This window comes from Pelophylax lessonae, assembly GCF_965119305.1.
Source record: "Pelophylax lessonae genome assembly, chromosome: 9".
NCBI classification, from domain to species: Eukaryota; Metazoa; Chordata; class Amphibia; order Anura; family Ranidae; genus Pelophylax; species Pelophylax lessonae.
Window position 1 is genome coordinate 1,424,889 of NC_138776.1, and position 22,186 is coordinate 1,447,074.

The window sequence follows — 22,186 nt, forward strand, 5'->3', positions numbered from 1 at the left end:
TGTGACATAAAGTTTTGCAACGAGTTCCATTTTATTCTCTAGGATCTCTGCTAAAAAAAAAAAATAATCTATCTATCTATCTATCTATCTATCTATCTATCTATCTATCTATCTATCTATCTATCTATCTATCTATCTATCTATCTATCTATCTATCTATCTATCTATCTATCTATCTATCTATCTATCTATCTATCTATCTATCTATCTATCTATCTATCTATCTATCTATCTATCTATCTATCTATCTATCTATCTATCTATCTATCTATCTATCTATCTATCTATCTATCTATCTATCTATCTATCTATCTAATGCTTGGGGTTTCTAAGAAATAGGCGCGGTCTTGAAGTGAATAATAAATGTATCAATTCATTGAACTCTGTGATTGTTTTATTCCGGGGAGGTTTAAACCCCCCCAGCTCCGGATGGCGCTCTGGTATTAATGGGGTTAAAGTGGAACTTCACTCTCCCAATCAACATATTTATTTATTTTTATTTTTTTGTTCTATAAATATTTATTTTCACTTATTTGTTTGTTTTGATCTTATTTTTACATCAATTTTTTGGACAGGTAAGCCCCGGTTCACACTGGGGCGACCTGTGAGGCGACCTGGTCCCCTCACAGGTCGCCGCAGGTCGCCTCCCATAGGGAAGCTGCGGACCCGTTCTAATAGGAGCGACACAAGTCGCTCCGACCTAGAAAAAGGGTCCGGAGCTTCTTTGGGGCGACCAGGAGGCGACCGCCATAGACTTCAATGATATGAAGTCCGTGGCGGCCGCTCCGAGGTCGCGGCGCGCTGCTCGCACCGCGATCTCGGAGGTCGCCCCTGCAAGTAGCGTCGCGGTAATGTGAACCAGCGCTAAAGCAATGCTGATGTTGAGATATTGCAAAAAGCAAATGAAAGGAGTTGTAAAGTTATGGTTTGCATTCTGTGCATTAGGCTACATTCACATGTGGGCGTAGTGGATCGGGGGCAGAATCACTGCGATTCTGCCCGCGATCCGGAAATCATTGCAAATTACGGGGCGCCTGTGCGTTGCCCGTGATTTGCAATGGCACCCCAGACGCTGTGCGATGTTGCCGCGATTTCCGCCTGCCGAATCGCGGTAACATCACGCAAACAAAATCGCGGGGCGCATGACGCCCAAAAAAAGTACAAGAGCTCCTTTGGGGCGTCATGCGTCCCGCGATTTTGTTTGCGCAATGTTACCGCGATTCGGCAGGCGGAAATCACGGCAACATCGCACAGCGTCTGGGGTGCCATTGCAAATCACGGGCAACGCACAGGCGCCCCGCAATTTGCAATGAATTCCGGAGATTCGCGGTGATTCTGCCCCCGATCCGCTACGCCCACATGTGAATGTAGCCTTATGCCTCGTACACACGTACCGATTGTCGGCCGTAAATATTCGGCCGACGACCGATCGGCCGATTGTATGCTTGTTATTATGATGCTTCTGACAGCCGACAGCGCATTTTCGGCCGAACAGAATCTGTCGTGCAGGCATTAAAATTTTTGTTGGCCGACACCAGAATGGCCGATTGTTCACCAGTCAGTACAGAATTCAGCCGACAATCAGCAGATTTGCAAGACTGGGCATGCTCAGAGAAGAAAAAACACAGGGAAAGTTATCCATCACATGACATCACTTCTGCAGTCGGCTGTTGTTGGCCGACAAAATTCGTGTGCAGTCTTTTGCACTTTTCAGCGGACAAGACAGCCCTCAGACAAAAGACGGCCGAACCTTTTCTGCTTCACCTGCCCTTCCCCCCTTTTGCTTACCTGAACCCGATCGTTCCAGCGACGAGCATGAGCCCAGCAGCTCCAGCCGCTGTCTCGGGTCCTCATTGGATAGATTGATAGAAGCAAGAGCCATTGGCTCCTCCTGCTGTCAATCATATCCAGTGACACGGGAGCTGGGGGTGGGGCTGAGTCCTGCTGTCTGTGTCAATGGACGCAGCAGCAGAACTCGGGAGCGAGCACGCACAGGTGCCCCCATGGAAAGTTGCTCTCCGTGGGGGCTCCCAAAGAAGAGGAGGAGCCAGGAGGGACACCGGGGGAACCCCAGAAAAGGAGGATCCGGGCTGCTCTGTGCACAACCCTCACACAGACCCGGTAAGTATAACATGTTTGTTATTTAAAATAAAATAAAAAATGAACCTTTACAATCACTTTAAGATGCCCTTAGGTTTTTAAAGTCACCCACTGACACCAAGTGCCTAATAACCAGTTCTGGACTGGAAAATTTACCCCCCTTAATGACCAGGTCATTTTTTGCGGCACGGCACTGCGTTATTTTAACTGACAATTGCACGGTTGTGTGACGCTGTACCCAAATTCAATTGACGTCCTTTTTTTCCCCCACAAACAGAGATTTCTTTTGGTGGTATTTGATCACCTGTGCGATTTTTACTTTTTGCGCTAAAAACAAAAATATTTTGAAAAAGAAAAACACTTTTTTACTTTCTGCTATAAAACATCAAATAAAAAAAATGTAAAAAATCAAATTTTTTCATCAATTTATTCCAATCTGTATTCTGTTACATATTTTTGGTTAAAAATAATCTCAATAGTCGAATGTTCATTGGTTTTGCGCAAAAGTTATCGCGTCTACAAACTATGGGATAGATGTATGGAATTTTTTATTATATTTTTTTTCCCCTAGTAATGGCGTTGATAAGCAACTTATAGTGGACAATCTGGCACTAACTGACACTTTTTTGGGGACCAGTGACACAAATACGGTGATCAGTGCTAAAAATATCCACTGTCAATTTACTAATAACACTGGCTGGGAAGGGGCACTCAAACGGGTTGACCGTGTGCCTAGATGGTGTTTTCTTACTGTGAGGGAGGTGCTTTTACTAGGGGAAGGCATGGATCGGTGGCTTTGCAGGAACACAGGATCAATTGTTCTTTTAAAGCCCATAGCGTGTGAAACACACTCAAAAGACTTCACCTGGTGCATAAAAAAGTGCACACACGCAAACGTGAGGAACACAAAAAGTGCACAGGGTGTGCGAACAAATGGTCTTCCCTCCGAAGAGGTAGGACCCGAACCTCGATCCCCTGGGGCGCAAGACTCCTGACAGGGATTTAAGGTACTCATGGTCTGTCTGGCCGAAACCAGACTGACCCCATTCTTCAGGGGGACTGCCGAAACAGCCCACACCGAGTACTAAGTGGGGCTCCCCTGAAGGGAGACCCCATGGGAGAGGACGGACCAAGCCAAAAGGCCATATCCACCCCCTCCCAAGACTCAAGGCAGGTTCCCGAGGACCCACACCCTACAAGTCGTGCAGGTGAAAAGAAGGTGATAGAAAGTGACAAACTACAAAGAAAAAGCACACACAAACAAAAAGGTGGGGGAGGGGAAGTGGAGAGGTGAATTAGTGCCTAAGTGAAAAACAAAGGCAGGCCTTCCGGCCGGAATAAAAATTCCTCTGGTCGAAGCCAAAAGGCCTTGCCCAAGAGGCAGGTGCTTAAAAAAGTGTGCGTAGGTGCAGTGACCATGGTGCCGAAAAACTCAAGGCGAGCTGCCCCTCACCAGTGAGAATTAAGGCACCCCTGGGCTGCCACCCCAGGGGCACATACACTACGGGCTTTCTCTACCCCGGCCCAAAGGCCAGACCAAGTGTAGCCCTTACCTACCAGGAGGCATCAGAACTTTAGACAGCTTAGGGAGAACCTACCTTCAACTGGGGACAAGCCTTTTGCAAGGCCAGATTCAACCCAGGAGGAAAGGTCCCTCCACCACCATCCGCCATTCCTTACCAATCACATCCAGGAGCAGTACTAACCAGTCGGACAAGCTGGTTTTCTCGCTCCCTTCAAACTGGTAGGGGCGGACCCATTCAAATCAGGAAGGCATTGGAACCATCCGGCTTTCTCTGGTTTGGCCTACTCCGGTCCTCCAGTTACGCCCAGAGCGCCCCGGTTAACTTCGGCCACCACCGATACTAACCTTCCGGTTCCATTCCAACACTGATAAGAACAGATACTACACTTGATCTTAGCCAAAAGGCCGAGAAGCGAACACAGGATCAATTTTTTTTTTTTTTTTTTTTTTTAAAGCCCGTAGCGTGTGCAACACACTCAAAAGACTCCACCCGGTGCATAAAAAAGTGCACACACACAAGGTGAGAACACAAAAAAGCACAGGGTGTGCGAAATCGAATGGTCTTCCCTCCGAAGAGGTAGGACCCGAAACCTCAATCCCCCGGGGCGCAAGGCTCCTGACAGGGACATAAGGTACTCATGGTCTGTCTGGCCGAAACCAGACCGACCCCGTTCTTCAGGGGGACTGCCGAACAGCCCCCACCGAGTACTAAGTAGGGCTCCCCCGAAGGGAGACCCCATGGGAGAGGGCGAACTAAGCCAAAAGGCCATATCCACCCCCTCCCAAGACTTAAGGCTGGGCCCGAGGACCCACACACTCCAGTCTGTGCAAATAAAGAAAAAAGGTGAAAGTGCAGGTGACAAACTCCAAATAAAAGGACAGACAAAACATAAAAGTGGGGAAAGGGAAGTGGGGAAAGTGCTATGGTGCCATGTGAGGAACCAAGGCAGGCCTTCCAGCCGGAATAAAAAATTCCTCTGGTGCAAGCCAAAAGGCCTGTCCCAAGAGGCCGGTGTGAAAAAGGTGTGCATAGTGCAGTGACCAAGGTGCCAAAAGAACTCACAGCGAGCTGCCCCTCACCAGTGAGAAATTAAGGCACCCCTGGGCTGCCACCCCAGGGGCACTTACACTACGGGCTTTTTCAATCTCAGCCCCCGGCCAGACCAAATGTAGCCTATCCCCCACCAGCAGACATCAGAACCTGGACAGCTTGGGGAGAGCTTACCTACAACTGGGGACAGGCCCTCTACAAGCCAGATCAACCCAGGAGAGAAAGCCCCCCCCTCGCCATCCTGTTCCTCAGTCCATTACATCCAGGAGCAGTTCCACCGGCCCCCCCGAACCGGCTTCCCGCCCCCTTCAAACTGGTTAGGACAGTTCAACCCATTCAAATCAGAAGGCGGCGGGCCCCACATGCTTTCCCAGATGACCTACTCCCCATACCTCAATACTCAGAGCGCTCCGGGTTTCGGTCATACTGGTACTAGCTAAGGCCCATACCAACTGATAAGAACAGATACTACACTTGATCTTAGCCAAAAGGCCGAGAAGCGAACACAGGCTCAATGCCTTACCTACTGACCGAATGGTGATCTGCCTTGTTTGGCATTCTGTCTGTGTACCGAATGATCGCCAAGTCCGTGGGACCCGTTGATCGGCTCATGGTGTGAGCGAACCGCCGGCGGCGTGCACTCGTGCCCGCTACCCGGAAGTGCAGGATCACATACATATATGTGATCCTGCTCAGCGCGGCCGCCCTGTAACAGTAAAACTGCTAAAGGGCGGTCGGCAAGTAGCATGCTGTCTTTTATGGTGGAGGAGGCTAGAGCCTTTTAGGCCAGGCCACATGTTCCCAGGAGTGAGGCCCTCCCCTGAAGGATCTGGGAGGAGTTTATACCCCAGCCAGAGGGGGGTATGGTGATCCCATCTCGGGAGACTACCTGTGAGGAGCAGTGAGCTGGATACAGACAGCCTAAGGCAAGTCAAAGCCCTCTAATGACCTTGGAAAGGAGAGAGTCGGGGAAGATGGCCTACTAAACCTGTACTGTGTACTGCTTTCACATGTGACTGCTGCGGATCGTCCACTATATGAGATTGACTAAATGCTGTTAGGAGACTCTGGATAGTATGCCTATGTAATGTAATAGTTAACACCAGGGCTGGGACAAGTAGAGCTTGTCAAGGGCACTATGGTATCATTTGAGGTGGGGGTGCTACAAGGAGATTGGGGGAGGGGATTTGTGTTGAAAGGGGGAATATTGTGGAGGGGAAATTTTACTGATTGAGGATTTGTGCTAAGAGGGGTGAATTTTTTTTTGGGGGGGGGGGGGGGGGAGTTGAGAGCAGGGGGGGATTTGGGGGGTGGGGCAAAGATTTGTGCTGAGAGGGGGGAATTCAGCAGGGGTGGATTTGTACTGGAAGGAGGGGGAATTATACCTAGGGAATAAACATGCAGATTAGTGCTCAATGATTTTGTGGGGAGATATTTGCAGACACATAATGCTCATGTATCTTTGGGTGGGGGGGGGGGGGGCAGTTGAGCTGGGGGGATTTGGGGGATGAGGGGGCAAAGATTTGTGCTGAGAGGAGAGGGGGGATTTCAGAAGGGGGGTGGAGTTGTAGTTGAAGGAGGGGGAATTAATACCTAGGATCATACATCTTTAAGGTGGGGGGGGGGGGAGCAGTTTGGCATGTTTGCCCTGGGCTCCAGATGACCTTGTCCCGCACTGGTTAACACCATCTTACAGTAACATCAGTAAAGAGGAACAATTCTATCTTTTTGTGTGGCTATTGGCCGGGAATGTAGCGAGAAGGCCACTGGCATGGAGAAGGCCACAAGATGGCGGAGGGTTAAAGCCTCAAGCAGGAGGGTTGTTCTGATAGGAAGAAGTGGAGAAGGGATTTGTGCTCTTGGCGCCAATACACAGTCATTGGCAAGCCCCCTTACAGGTCTACACATCCATGATCCGACCAAAAAGAGGGAAATCTGAGAAGGAATAAAGGACAGAGAGATTTGGTCTGAGAGGCACAGTCATGTCAATTGAAGGGCAGTTGGGAGGTATGTGGAGCATCCTCTAGTTAGTGTCTAGGTGCACTTAGGTATACTTAGCTTTTAGTGTAGGAAAATTGGCTTGGCTGAGAGCCAGGCCTAGGCTGAATCTGGGTCAGGGTTGAGTGACTCAGGAAAGCTGAATGACTCAGCAAGCAGCATCTATGGTGCCTCTTCTTGTTTTCTGGAACCTTGGAGAAGCTTCCAGATGCTGTGGATGGAGTCTATAAGGGGCTGTTTGGAATATTAATGGAGGCCCCAGCCAATCCCCAGCTGGAAGGGGGCAGGCCACTTTATAAAAAGCCATGAGTCATGCCAACAGGGGCAGTTGGGTGAAAGATGGAGTGCTAAGGAGGCTGTCTGTGGCCCTTGAGGGCGCTCCCTAGTCTGGGGGGAGGGGTGACTGGGGGCCTGGGGCTTGGGTACTGGAGGAACACTCTGCAACACACAGAGGAATCCTGTTCTGGAGGCATAGGAGCAAGTGAGGGGACAGCAGGAGCAGGTCAGCATGTCTGGGAGATCTCCTGAGGGTCAACCGGTTGGGCTGGTGACATAGTATAGGGGCTCGGGGGTTCCTGCCTGTAATGGGTCTTTGCTACAAAACCACAACAGGGAGCTGGGTTCTGCAAGGGAGAGTTTGCTGGGGGAAGAAGTTGAGTGAATATAGGAGTGTATATAGAAGAAGTTGTCCCTGAAGTTTGTTCAAAGTCAAGTGGACATCCCGTATGTTTATTACCCTCAATAAAACAAAAACAAAGTCAGGGGCTGTTCTATGACTCTGGAGTGACTGTGAAAATTCTGTTTGCCTGGCAGTGCAGGGTGGGGGAACCCAATCTACTTGCGGCTCCTTAGGGGTTGTGCTACATGTTTTAGGCTTCACGCTCCCTGCCATAGCCAAACATTTTTTTTTTATTTTAATTTAAGTTTGGCTGGAGTGGGGAAGGGTAAAACCTCTAACTCTGGCGTTAATACTGCCCGATTGCCACATTTCTTCCTAATAGTTTTGATCCCCGGGGGTGGCATGTTTCGGTGTATTCAGGAGCACAGTCAGGTTGGAGGCACATTAGAAGAGTGAAGGTGGGAAGTCAGCGGAGAAGAAAAGAGTGGGAAGACGAGAGATAAAGCACAAAAAGGCAGCCGGTGTAAAAGATGAGTGGGAGTTACGGGGGATAAACACGAGGAGAAGGTAGACTGCGGAATACAATGTAACAGAATGTTCACATGGGGAGACAATTCCACTACAAAACCTGTGCTGAGACAATTAAAATGGACAACAGGAACTCAATAAGTATAGATTTGCTGTGTTATAGGGAACATCTAGAAATGTTAATTGTGCCAAGTATCCCGAAAAATCTATCTTAGAAAAAGCGCAGGGCTTCTGGTGCCTTGAGTCTTATAGCTTATATCTGCCGGGTGAGGTCTAAGTCATTGCTACCCCTGACTGACAGCCTTAGGAGATCCAGAGTGAGATGCTACTCGCTGTTCTCCTTACTGGAGGGGAAGTTGTACCTGTTTAGCTGCAGTGCAAGGATCTGCCTGCTTTTGCTTCATTAATGGAAGGATATTGTGATTCCTCCACCTCTCCTAACACTTAATGATTGTAACAAGGTGTTTGGACCCCATTGTAAATATCCAAATGCACTCCTGCTTAACCAATGATGCCACAAAATTTACTCCCTTGTTATCACTCACTTTTTTGCAACTCCCTCCTCATTGGCCTATCTTTACATACGTTATCCTCCCTTAAGTCCATCATAAATGCTGCTGCCAGACTCATCCACCTTACAAACCATTCAGTGTCTGCCACCCCTCTCTGTCAATCCCTCCACTGGCCTCTATTCTGTGTCCTCCACCCCTCTCTGCCAATCCCTTCACTGGTCTCCATTCAGTGTCCTCCACCCCTCTCTACCTATCTCTCCACTGGTCTCCATTCAGTGTCCTCCACCCCTCTCTGCCGAACCCTCCACTGGTCTCCATTCAGTGTCCTCCACTCCTCTCTGCCAATCCCTCCACTGACCTCCATTCAGTGTCCCCCACCCCTCTCTGTCAACTCCTGCACTGACCTCTTTAAGTGTCCTCCACCCCTCTAAGCCAATCCTTCCACTGGTCTCCATTCAGTGTTCCCCAACCCCTGCACTGGCTTCCATACAGTGTCCTGTACTCCTTTTTGCCAATCCCTCCACTGGTGTCCATTAAGTGTCGTTCTCCACCCCTCCCTGGCAATCCTTCCACTGGTCTCCATTCAGTGTCCTCCACCCCTCTCTGCCAATCCCTCCACTGATCTCCATTCAGTGTCCTCCATCCCTCACTGCCAATCCCTCCATTCAGTGTCCCCCACCCCTTTCTGTCAACTCCTGCACTGGGCTCTATTCAGTGTCCTCCACCCTCTCTGCCAATCCCTCCACTGGTTTCCATTCATTGTCACCCACTCCTCTCTGCCAACCCCTACACAGGCTTCCATTCAGTGTCCTCCACCCCTTTTTGCCAATCCCTCCACTGGCATCCTTTAAGTGTCCTCCACCCCTCTCTGCCAACCCCTGCACTGGCTTCTATTCAGTGTCCTCTACCTATTTTTGCCAATCCCTCCACTGGCGTCCATTAACTGTCCTCCACTCATCTCTGCCAATCCCTCCACTGGCGTCCATTAACTGTCCTCCACTCATCTCTGCCAATCCCTCCACTGGCTTCCATTCAGTGTCTTTTACCCCTCTCTGCCAATCCATCCATTGTCCTCCATTCAGTTTCCTCCACCCCTCTCTGCCAACCCCTGCAGTGGTCTCCATTCAGTGTCCTCCACCCCTCTTTGCCCATCCCTCCACTGGTCTCCATTCAGTGTACTCCACCCCTCTTTGCCCATCCCTCCACTGGTCTCCATTCAGTGTCCTCCACCCCTCTTTGCCCATCCCTCCATTGGCCTCCATTCTGTGTCCTCCACCCCTCCCCGCCAATCCCTCCACTGGTCTCCATTCAGTGTCCTCCAACCCTCTCTACCAATCCCTCCACTGTCCTCCATTCTGTGTCCTCCACCCCTCCCTGCCAATCCCTCCACTGTCCTCCATTCTGTGTCCTCCACCCCTCCCCGCCAATCCCTCCACTGGTCTCCATTCAGTGTCCTCCAACCCTCTCTACCAATCCCTCCACTGTCCTCCATTCTGTGTCCTCCACCCCTCCCTGCCAATCCCTCCACTGTCCTCCATTCTGTGTCCTCCACCCCTCTCTGCCAATCCCTCCACTGGGCTCCATTCATTGTCCTCCACACCTCTCTGCCAATCCCTCCACTGGCCTCCATTCAGTGCCCTCCACCCCTCTTTGCCAATCACTCCTCTGGCCTCCATTCAGTGTCCTCCACCCCTCTCTGCCAATCACTCCTCTGGCCTCCATTCAGTGTCCTACCCCCTCTCTGCCAACCCCTGCACTGGCTTCCGCTCACCCACCGAGTAGAATTTAAAAAAGTGACAGCAACCTACAAAGCCATCCCCAACCCTGCTTCTAACTACATCACTTTGTCTCAAAATACCATCCACACCGTTCTATTCGCTCCTCCCAATACCTCCTGCTCCCTACCTCTCTCATTACCTACCCCTGTGTTTGCCTCCAGGACTACTCCAGAGCCTCTCCCATCCTCAGGAACTCCTTACCACAATCTGTCTGACAATCTCCTACTCTATCCACCTTTAGGTGGTCCATAAAAACCCACCTAACAAAAGAACTTTTACTTTCTCCATCAGCTTATCTTCCACAGTTATGACTTTTTCTATCGCTTGTCCCTCCCTGTTAGATTGTGAGCTCTACTGAGCAGGGCCCTCCAATTCCTCTTACACTGGATTGCATTGTAACTGCACTGTCTGCCTTAATTTTGTAAAGCGTTGTTCAAACAGTTGGCGCCATATAAATCCTGCATAATAATAATTGTATTTCCTCGAGAGAATGCAATGCTCCCTGGTGCCACTAAATGTCCCCACGTCTCCACAATTTGCATAGGAACTGTTCTAGGGAAGCCCAGCATAGAACTATGTAACTAATGTGTCTTCTGCTGTGGTCTCCGAGTGCCAAATAGATTGTGGAGGCCATTTTTGGTGTGGACATAATATATCAACACTACGTACTGTGTTACAGACAAGTGGAGAGGGCAGCCACCATCATGTGGGCACTGAGATGTCCTAGTGGCTGCCCTTCTAGAGAATGGGGATGCTCCCCGACAAGGAAAGGAGTGGATCTTTCACAGGCTGTGGCATAGGATGCGTGGATTCCCCTTCTTCTGAAATGGACCATACACATTGTGCCTTGCCATCTCAAGGGTTCAGGTATTGCAGCTGGACCCTGGAGCAGTGGTGTATTTTGGTTTTGTGCTGCCCTAGGCAAAACTAAAATTGGGCACCCCCCTCCTTTGTAAATTTGCCCCACTCATTTTTTAACGTATGTGACTCCTTCCAAAATTGAAGGACTACAAGTCCCAGCATGAACCCCTGAGATCTCACAAGAGGGGGGTTGAGAGGGGGTGGGTGAGAGGGGGTGGGTGAGGGAGGGAGAGAGAGGGAGGGGTGATAGGGGTGAGGGGGAGAGAGAGGGGGGTTGAAAGAGAGGGAGGGGGTCAAAGAGTGAGAGAGGGGATGAGAGAGAGAGGATGAGAGAGAGAGGGGGAATGAGAGAGAGAGGGGGATGATAGAGAGAGGGAGGGATGGGAGAGAGAGCGAGAGAGGGGGTGAGAGAGGAGGGATGAGAGAAAGAGGGGGGATGAGAGAGAGAGAGGGGATGATAGAGGGGGGGATGAGAGAGGGGGATAAGAGAGAGAGAGAGAGGGGGGATGAGAGAGAGAGGGGGGATTAGAGAGAAAGAGAGAGGGGGTGAGAGAGAGAGAGGGGGGGTGAGAGAGAGAGAGGGGGGGGGTGAGAGAGGGAGGCAAGAGAGAGGGAGAGAGACAGGAGGGGGGATGAGAGAGAGAGGGGGGATTAGAGAGAAAGAGAGAGGGGGTGAGAGAGAGAGAGGGGGGGTGAGAGAGAGAGAGGGGGGGATGAGAGAGGGAGGTGAGAGAGAGGGAGAGAGACAGGAGGGGTGTGAGAGAGAGAGGGGGTGAGTGAGAGAGAGAGAGAGGGGGGTGAGAGAGAGGGGGGGTGAGAGAGGCAGCTCTAACAACCAGTGGCCAATAAAGTCTCAGGTGGAGGGGGGCGACTTTTTTGCTGCCCCCCTGCAAAGTGCCGCCCTAGGCCTGGGCCTTGTTGGCCTAGGCCAAAATACAGCACTGCCCTGGAGGCAGAGGTCTGGAGCTGCCAGTGTGAATCCTTGCTAAGTAAATATATCCCTGACAGCACTGAAGCTGTGTGGAAGTTAGTTACTTGACTTCTGAACTCCTTTAACTTCCTGATAAGCAAAATAGCCCTTCAACAGGAACCTGCATTTTGGCATAGTCATATCTCAGCCACTAGAAGGAGCTGCCCTAATTGCTCAAACTACATGATCATTACCCCCACCAGTCAACAGGGGGCAGCTCTTACAAAGCAAAGTTTTCTTCCTCTACCAAGATGACCTCCTCCAATAGGGACACAATGCAGAACAAGGGGTGGTAGGTTGGTAGGTTGGCAAGTAACTGACACATATAGTTTACAGCGCGGGTCAGCTAAGCACAGTGGAGTATAAGGACAACAGTGCAAGAGTTAATACAGTGTGAAGATACAAATGGTTACCAAGGGTAACAAAGGTTTCTCGAGCAGCCTGTTGTAAGCGTGTAAATGTGATTAATGGGATGGCTTCTAGCAGGAGGAGTTGTTGCCGGCACTCTCTCAGTGGGCAGGTCCATCTCCCATAGCAACGGGAGCAGATCAGCACCACAGAGGTCCCCAGCCTGTACACATTTCCAGAGAGGAAGAGTTAATGTAGTACATGCATGGAGTCTGCTCTAGGACCCCATACCATTACTGGGAGTGGGGTAGCAGAGATACGCCGGACAGGTGGAGAGGGCATTGTCAGTGCATTTCTCTTCTAATGCAACAGTGACCGTGGTGGTGTATATTAACATCAAGGGAGTTGACTAGAGTTCAGTTGTCTGTTTAAGTAAAGGTACCCCATGTGTAAGTCAGTGACCCTATCCAAAGTGCCTAGCATAGCCCAGAACAACCCATCCAAGGGTAGGCCTCCTATGTGACCCTTACATGGCGTCCAACAAGTAGTGAAACATGGAGGACATGGCTACCACCCCATCCTACCCCCCTAGTTGCTGGCTAGGTGTGTTAGGGTGCTACTGAAAATGGCTGACACCCGTTCATTGCGGTAAAAATATATATTTATTGAAAATTATCGCAACACATCGGTATGAACGGGTCTTTTAAGGGCTTTTCCAAATGGTGATAACTGTACAGTAAATTATGTGGATTAAGAAAAAAGTTTTAAGTATTTCAGTTTTGGCTGAGCACTGGCTGGGCAATGGTTGTGCACTGGTTGTGCACTGGCTGGGCAGTGGTTGGGCAGTGGTTGGGCAGTGGTTGGGCACTGGTTGTACACTGGTTGGGCACTGGTTGAGCACTGGTTGGGCAGTGGTTGGGCACTGGTTGTACACTGGTTGGGCACTGGCTGGATACTGGCTGGGCACTGGTTGGGCACTGGCTGGGCACTGGTTGTGCACTGGTTGGGCACTGGCTGGGCACTGGTTGTGCACTGGTTGGGCACTGGCTGGGCACTGGTTGTACACTGGTTGGGCACTGGCTGGCAGTGGTTGAGCACTGGTTGGGCAGTGGTTGGGCACTGGCTGGGCACTGGTTGTACACTGGTTGGGCACTGGCTGGACACTGGCTGGACACTGGCTGGGCACTGGTTGTGCACTGGTTGGGCACTGGTTGTGCACTGGTTGGGCACTGGCTGGACACTGGCTGGGCACTGGTTCGGCACTGGCTGGACACTGGTGAGTTTTAGCAAGCTCTGGAGCCCTCAAAACACAAAAAACAATCCATGGGAGGTGTGTGGCCTTCTAATGACTGTGGGGTTTATATACTGGTGTCACCAAGAGATATAAGGCTACCTGCACACTAGGCGTTCAGCCCACATGCTTCCAAATCAGGTGTTTCGGTGCACCTGGGAGGAACAGAAGCCGTGTCCACCCTTGTCAAAGTCTATGGAAGGCTGAAATACGATGTGGCCAGATGGGGCTGAATGCTGTACCAAGTGGTACTCACGTTTACCACCATATATGTTCAGGGACGTACTGTATGCCCGGCATAGGTGAGCACAGATTATTGCACTAGGGTGTGCACCCCAAAGCTTAAACACATATGTGTATATATATATATATATATATACTGCATATAATTTTAGCACACACTCCCTCTGACTTCCCCTCTGCACACGTGACACCACACAAGAAGAAGGCGGGCCAGCTGTGATCTCCGAGGTCAGGTGCATTCCCATCCCACCCACTGAAAACAAAACAAAGTCACCCCTAAACAGCCCAGGCCAGTGCCCACCCCTCCCAGCAACAGCAGCTGGAAGCACAGCCTGAATCCCAGGCCGATCCGACTGGCCAAGAAGTGGCAACCACGGGTGTAGAATCTGCGGGCATTGTCATGCCACCCAATGGATGGCAAGGTGGACAGTGCAAGCCTTGAAGGGCTTGTCTTTGTGCACCCCCCAGCCTGTAGCTGACGGGCCACCGCACCATCCACATCCGGTGGTAAGATAGGCAAGCCACAGTTAGACACGTGGACAGCGCTAGTTGGACCCACTCAAACTTAATGGCAGTACTAGAAAAAAGCAAGAAGGAGGCAGGGTCCATCTTGGGGATGTTCCTGCAGGTCCTCCTGAGGGCCAGGAGCACCTGAAAATGTTGATGGAGGAGGTAGGGGGAGGAGATTTGTCCCGATGATGTGCATGTCATTACAGACAATTGGCAACTATGGGGGATTAGGGTGTACCCAGTCACACCTGGCACACCCTGTGCGCACGCCTTAGATGCTTAGAATGCAGATATTCTATTTTACTTCTCAGTACAACATTCAGGTCCATCCATCCGCAGAGCATCTCATCCTGCCATAGACTGCCATAGACTGCCATAGACTTTAGCTGGACGCCTGTGATTGGACACACATGGGCCGGTGTACAAATAGCCTAAAGTAACAATCAGTGATCCATTATCTTACAAACTGAGAAAACATAAATAAAAGTTTTAGATGAAGCCACACGGAGAACATGTGATGCTAAACAATTAAAGCCCCAAGTGAAGATTTCATCTTCTTTCAAACTCTTAGCAGTAATTCAAAAGCATCAAAGTACACTCAGTAAATGGGCACATCGATCGAAATGACAAAACTATGAAATGTTTACAGCGTAGGCTGCCCAGAGAGTTTTTTTTGTAATTGGGTACTGGGAACACCAATTGGTGAGCCATGTGAATGTGCAGGCAGAGAATTCCTGATTGGTTTCTACTGGAGCAACACAGATACTTTAATAAGGCCGTGTGAAGAAATCGTCATGGGCAGTTATCAAACCGGCCAACCACACCTGAACAATGTTCTTAAATACAGAACGGAACTCAAGTGCCTTTAAGAAGAGCAACATTATTTTTTGGGTTAGGGTTAACCCTAACCCTAAACCCTAACCCTAACCCTCGGTTATATCCGATTTACTTGACACAGTTTGGGGAAAGACTAATTCTGGCTCTGTAGCAATGGTCTCCACACTGCGTCCTACGGGCTGGATGCAATGCTATTCTTTGCTTGCCTTTCTATGGCCCTTGGGTCACAATTCCTCTCATTCACATCAATGATGGGGCACTATTCCTTCCACTGACTTCATGATGGGATATATTTCCTCCCACTGACACCAATGATGGGGAATTATTCCTCCCACTGACACCAATGATGGGACACTATTCCTCCCCCTGATACCAATGATGGGGCACTATTCCTTCCACTGACACCAATGATAGGACACTATTCCTCCCACTGACACCAATGATGGGGCACTATTCCTCCCACTGACAACAATGACGGGGCACTATTCCTCCCACTGACGCCAATAATGGGGTACTATTCTTCCCACTGACACCAATGATGGGACACTATTCCTCCCACTGACACCAATGATGGGACACTATTCCTCCCACTGACACCAATCGGGGGACACTATTCCTCCCACTGACACCAATGATGGGGTACTATTCCTCCCACTGACACCAATGATGGGACACTATTCCTCCCACTGACACCAATGATGGGGCACTATTCCTCCCACTGACACCAATGATGGGGCACTATTCCTCCCACTGATACCAATGATGAGACACTATTCCTCCCACTGACACCAATGATGGGACACTATTCCTCCCACTGATACCAATGATGGGACACTATTCCTCCCACTGACACCAATGATGGGACACTATTCCTCCCACTGACACCAATGATGGGACACTATTCCTCCCACTGACACCAATGATGGGACACTATTCCTCCCACTGACACCAATGATGGGACACTATTCCTCCCACTGATACCAATGATGGGGCACTATTCCTCCCACTGACACCAATGATGGGACACTATTCCTCCCACTGACACCAATGATGGGACACTATTCCTCCCACTGACACCAATGATGGGACACTATTCCTCCCACTGACACCAATGATGGGACACTATTCCTCCCACTGATACCAATGATGGGACACTATTCCTCCCACTGACACCAATGATGGGGCACTATTCCTCCCACTGACACCAATGATGGGACACTATTCCTCCCACTGACACCAATAATGGAATACTATTCCCCCCCACTGACACCAATGATTGGACACTATTCCTCCCACCTCCCTTTTAGAAGAGGTTAGCGATGGTGACCATGTATTTCTCTCATGTTGAGCTGAATTTAAATAATCCTGATAGACAGAATAGAAAAAGAGTTGAAGAGTAGAATCTGAAATATAAAAAGCACACACAGATATAACATCATGAAGCATCCCCACCCCCATCCCCTCTTTCTCACCAGTATGGGTAGACCAGTCAGAGCATCGTACAGCAGCACAATCCCCCCGACCAGACCAGTGACCTGCGCTGCGGTCCTTGGCGATTCCGACCCATCCAAAGATGAGCGTCTTTTTCCCTGAGCATCTTGCACCACGATGGCTGGGACTTCCAGCATTCCCTCTGCCCCACCTTCGCTTGTCCCTCCTCTCTGCCCCGAGGCAGGGCAGCAGCAAGCATGGTATAAAGTCACCCCTAAACAGCCCAAGCCAGTGCCCACCCCTCCCAGCAACAGCAGCTGGAAGCACAGCCCGAATCCCAGGCCGATCCGACTGGCCAAGAAGTGGCAACCACGGGTGTAGAATCTGCGGGCATTGTCATGCCACCCAATGGATGGCAAGGTGGAAATTACAAAGGAAGCCGCCCAAATCCCTAGTGCCCCTTGAAGGGCTTGTCTTCGTGCACCCCCCAGCCTGTAGCTGACGGGCCACCGCACCATCCACATCCGGTGGTAAGATAGGCAAGCCACAGTTAGACACGTGGACAGGGCTAGCGTGTAATACGTGGACACAAACACTTTGCACAGACCCTCATTCCACTCATAGCCTGGTGAATGTCTTCGTCTCAGCTGCACCACCGAAAACAGAGAGAGAGGTACAGCTGCCATGAGTAAATGAGTTCCTGCCAGCAAGCAAAGGAGCAATTCAAGAGGGCGGGGGCGCTGGCCACTTCCTCCTCGACTGGCCAGGCTCAGGATACTCCAGGCATTGGCAAGTAGCGAGAGGGCGCCACATGCCAGCCAGGACACAGAGTTGTTCTGATATAGCTCGTCGGCCTCATCCTGATCAGGGGCCCGTGGCATCTTCTGGATGTGACTCCGTAATGTTGATTTTCTTTCATTCGTTTTACTACTTGACTTTTGTTCCTTTATTCCTAATGTTGGGTCTTCTGGTCTACTTTCAGACCTTCAGGTGCATGAGTTTGCGTCTGGCTGATGTTAAAGCTCTCTCCTTCTCTTAGACCTCCTGAGAGACAGTTTTTGCAAAAAGTACTGCTTTTAGATGCCAACACCAAAAATTTTCATATGGTCCACCACCCAAATTGTCCCTGACTTTAGCTTTTCTCTGCTTATTAGCACCCACATCCTACGTTCCCATGGATACCCATACTCTTCCTTTCTACTGCTTTAGAAGCTCTTGTAAACCTCTTCACTTTGCTCAGCCCTCTCTCAGCCCCGCGTCATTCTTCTTTGGCTGCCTCTTATTCCATGTAGTGTGTACTTGAAGTGAAGCTCAACCTACGGCACACGAGGCTTGCTATCTGAAGGTACTTCTCTCTACACTATGGCTAAAGTACCATAGCTTGCATTAGAGTGCTCCTGATGCTTTGTTTGAGGGTATTACTTCCTACGCCTTGACTGAGGATATTACAACCTACAATCTTCCTACGCCTTGACTAAACGCTACTTCCTACACTCTTCCTATACCCTGATTGATGATACTGTCTATGGATACTATATTAGGATTACTACAGTCTTTACTATCTTTAGATAGTTAGGGATATAACTCCCTCCACCTTATCCACAGTTACTACTAACTACAGCTTGACTGAGGATACTGCTTCCTACAATCTCCCTCCCTTGACCAAGGGTTTTTCTTTCTTGTCTTGTCTAGGTTACCACAACCTACAATCTTCCTACACCTTGACTGAGGATGCCAATACCTACAATCTCCCTACACCTTGACTGAGGATGCCAATACCTACAATCTTCCTACACCTTGACTGAGGATGCCAATACCTACAATCTCCCTACACCTTGACTGAGGATGCCAATACCTACAATCTTCCTACACCTTGACTGAGGATGCCAATACCTACAATCTTCCTACACCTTGACTGAGGATATTACAACCTTCAATCTCCCTACACCTTGACTGAGGATATTACAACCTACAATCTCCCTACACCTTGACTGAGGATATTACAACCTTCAATCTCCCTACACCTTGACTGAGGATATTACAACCTACAATCTCCCTACACCTTGACTGAGGATATTACAACCTACAATCTCCCTACACCTTGACTGAGGAAGCCAATACCTACAATCTTCCTACACCTTGACCGAGGATACCACGAGCTACAATCTTCCTACACCTTGACTGAGGATGCCAATACCTACAATCTCCTTACACCTTGACTGAGGATGCCAATACCTACAATCTTCCTACACCTTGACTGAGGATGCCAATACCTACAATCTCCTTACACCTTGACTGAGGATGCCAATACCTACAATCTCCTTACACCTTGACTGAGGATACCACAAGCTACAATCTTCCTACACCTTGACTGAGGATGCCAATACCTACAATCTCCCTACACCTTGACTGAGGATATTACAACCTTCAATCTCCCTACACCTTGACTAAGGATGCCAATACCTACAATCTTCCTACACCTTGACCAAGGATACCACGAGCTACAATCTTCCTACACCTTGACTGAGGATGCCAATACCTACAATCTTCCTACACCTTGACTGAGGATGCCAATACCTACAATCTCCCTACACCTTGACCAAGGATACCACAACCTACAATCTCCTTACACCTTGACTGAGAATACCAAAACCTACAATCTCTCTATACCTTGACTGAAGATGCCAATACCTACAATCTCCTTACACCTTGAATGAGGATACCAATACCTACAATCTCCTTACACCTTGACTGAGGATACCACAACCTACAATCTCCCTACACCTTGACTGAGGATATTCCAACCTACAATCTTCCTACGCCTTGACTGAGGATATTAATATCTACAATCTCCCTACACCTTGTCTGGGGGGTCTGTTGTCATGAAACTATTACACTGCACTTCTTGATGAGGAACATTCCCCACATTCCTTATAAGTTGAATGAGAGTAATACTCCTTTCAGATTTTTATAAGAGGCTTCTCCTTACACTTTTCAAACCTCTTATATACCTCCTCAAAGGACCATTCCTCCGTATTGCAGGACACAGCTACTAACACTGCTATCTGCACTCATGGACTTCTATATCCATCCACTGATTTATATTACATGCCTTCCCGTGGTTCTACTGTTATCCACCATCCAGTCTGGTATCTCCCAATCTTTCCCCTCTCACTGTCTCTGACGGTTGAATGTTAATCCAAAGTTAAGTTCAGAATCCATCATTAGGTTGCAGGTGCTTAGGACCTCTTTTAGTGCAAAACTCTTCGCTCTACAATTTTCAAGGTTTTGGTTTGTTTAACTGTTGGATGTCTTTTCTTCCGGCTCTACACTCGCCATGTCTCAGGGCCTCAGTCCTCCATGCTGTCTCATCGCCGTCTCTCTTTGGGAAGGGTATATCAGTAGTTTGTTTTCTTCTGCTGGAGGTCTCCTTGTGCATGCAGTCTCCTATGAGGTCTGTGAGGTTTGTTGTAGTCGCTGTGTGTCTGCTTTTTCTCTCCTGATTCTTGGCCCCGTCGAGGGAGTTGCGTAAAGTCTTGTGATAATTGCAGTCACTCTCAGTTAGAGAGCTCATACCACTTCTGAGGGCTGACGTGATATCCCAGGTGATCAACTCCTATGGGGAAAGAGAAAGAAAAATATATCAAATGTTGCCAGTTAGTCCCTCAAGCATTACTCAGCACTGTTAGAATAGCAGGCCCAAAGAAAAAATGGAGGGGATAGGCCAATGGCAGAACAACAATGGTTCCTTCTTCATAACAACAGAGGATTATGGGACAAAATTCAGAGGACGCAGCCACAATTCCTTACCGGTTTTATCCTTATGGGCATATTTGGAGCTGTCAAGTGTCCCTTATTACCAAAACTTGGCTTATTGTTTTATTAAAGCCTTACATTACCTTTCCCTCCATATTCTTTGATCTACAATTCTTACAAAATAAAAACCTACAGGTGTTGTACAGGCCGCCAATAAAGTGTTCCTGCTAGCAATTTCTTTGTTTTAATATCGTAACAGAGTTGATTTATCGTTGTTTTCTATCTTAATTCTTTATTCTATGGGTCGATAAACCAGAAACCTCCAGACTTTTTTATTTATTTGAATCCTTGGAAACAGAAGTTATATAGCCAAACACATCTCACCCTCACCTTACAGAGTATTGTTCTCTCAGAATCCAGCATGCCTCCACCCAGGATGGGAGCATCACCTGTGCCAGCCAACAGCCTACATTAAAGTTGGCATACTGTCAACTATGTAGAGACCAGCGACAACACTGAGAATGCAGCCTATCCATTCACTAGAGAGCGGTGACATCACTAGGAATGCAGCCTATCCATTCACTAGAGAGCAGTGACATCACTAGGAATGCAGCCTATCCAATCACTAGAGAGCAGTGACATCACTGAGAATGCAGCCTATCCAATCACTAGAGAGCAGTGACATCACTGAGAATACAGACTATCCATTCACTAGAGAGCGGTGACATCACTGAGAATGCAGCCTATCCAATCACTAGAGAGCGGTGACAGGCTCCATTCTCTGTGATGTCACTGCTCTCTCGTGAATAGATAGGCTGCATTCTCAGTGATGTCATCGCTCTCTAGTGAATGGATAGGCTGTATTCTCAGTGATGTCACCGCTCTCTAGTGATTGGATAGGCTGCATTCTATGTAGAGACCAGCGACAACACTGAGAATGCAGCCTATCCAATCACTAGAGAGTGGTGACATCACTGAGAATACAGGCTCTCCAATCACTAGAGAGTGGTGACATCACTGAGAATACAGCCTATCCATTCACTAGAGAGCGATGACATCACTGAGAATGCAGCCTATCTATTCACGAGAGAGCAGTGACATCACAGAGAATGGAGCCTATCAATTCACTAGAGAGGGATGACATCACTGAGAATGGAGCCTATCCATTCACTAGAGAGCAGTGAAATCCCTTAGAATGCAGCCTATCCAATCACTGGAGAGCAGTGACATCACTGAGAATTCAGCCTATCCATTCACTAGAGGGCGGTGACATCACTGAGAATGCAGCCTATCCAATCACTAGAGGGTGGTGACATCACTGAGAATGCAGCCTATCCAATCACAAGAGAGCGGTGACATCACTGAGAATGCAGCCTATCCATTCACTAGAGAGCGGTGACATCATTGAGAATGCAGCCTATCTATTCACGGGAGAGCGATGACATCACTGAGAATGGAGCCTATCCATTCACTAGAGAGCAGTGAAATCACTTAGAATGCAGCCTATCCAATCACTGGAGAGCAGTGACATCACTGAGAATTCAGCCTATCCATTCACTAGAGAGCGATGACATCACTGAGAATGCAGCCTATCTATTCACTAGAGAGCGGTGACATCACTGAGAATGCAGCCTATCTATTCACGAGAGAGCAGTGACATCACAGAGAATGTAGCCTATCAATTCACTAGAGAGGGATGACATCACTTAGAATGCAGCCTATCCAATCACTGGAGAGCAGTGACATCACTGAGAATTCAGCCTATCCATTCACTAGAGGGCGGTGACATCACTGAGAATGCAGCCTATCCAATCACTAGAGGGCGGTG

General features: G+C 49.0%; 1 protein-coding gene across 1 annotated transcript in view; it reads right to left on the reverse strand.

Annotated features, from left to right (window-relative positions):
- The window catches only part of GPR162 (G protein-coupled receptor 162), an 81,327-nt gene extending 63,700 nt beyond the window's left edge, over nucleotides 1-17,627 (reverse strand). The window contains exon 1 of the mRNA XM_082267378.1: nucleotides 16,644-17,627. Within this exon, the coding sequence (XP_082123504.1) occupies nucleotides 16,644-17,483 (840 nt within the window). The 5' untranslated portion in view covers nucleotides 17,484-17,627. The remainder of the gene's footprint in view (nucleotides 1-16,643) is intronic.
- Nucleotides 17,628-22,186: the final 4,559 nt, after the last annotated feature.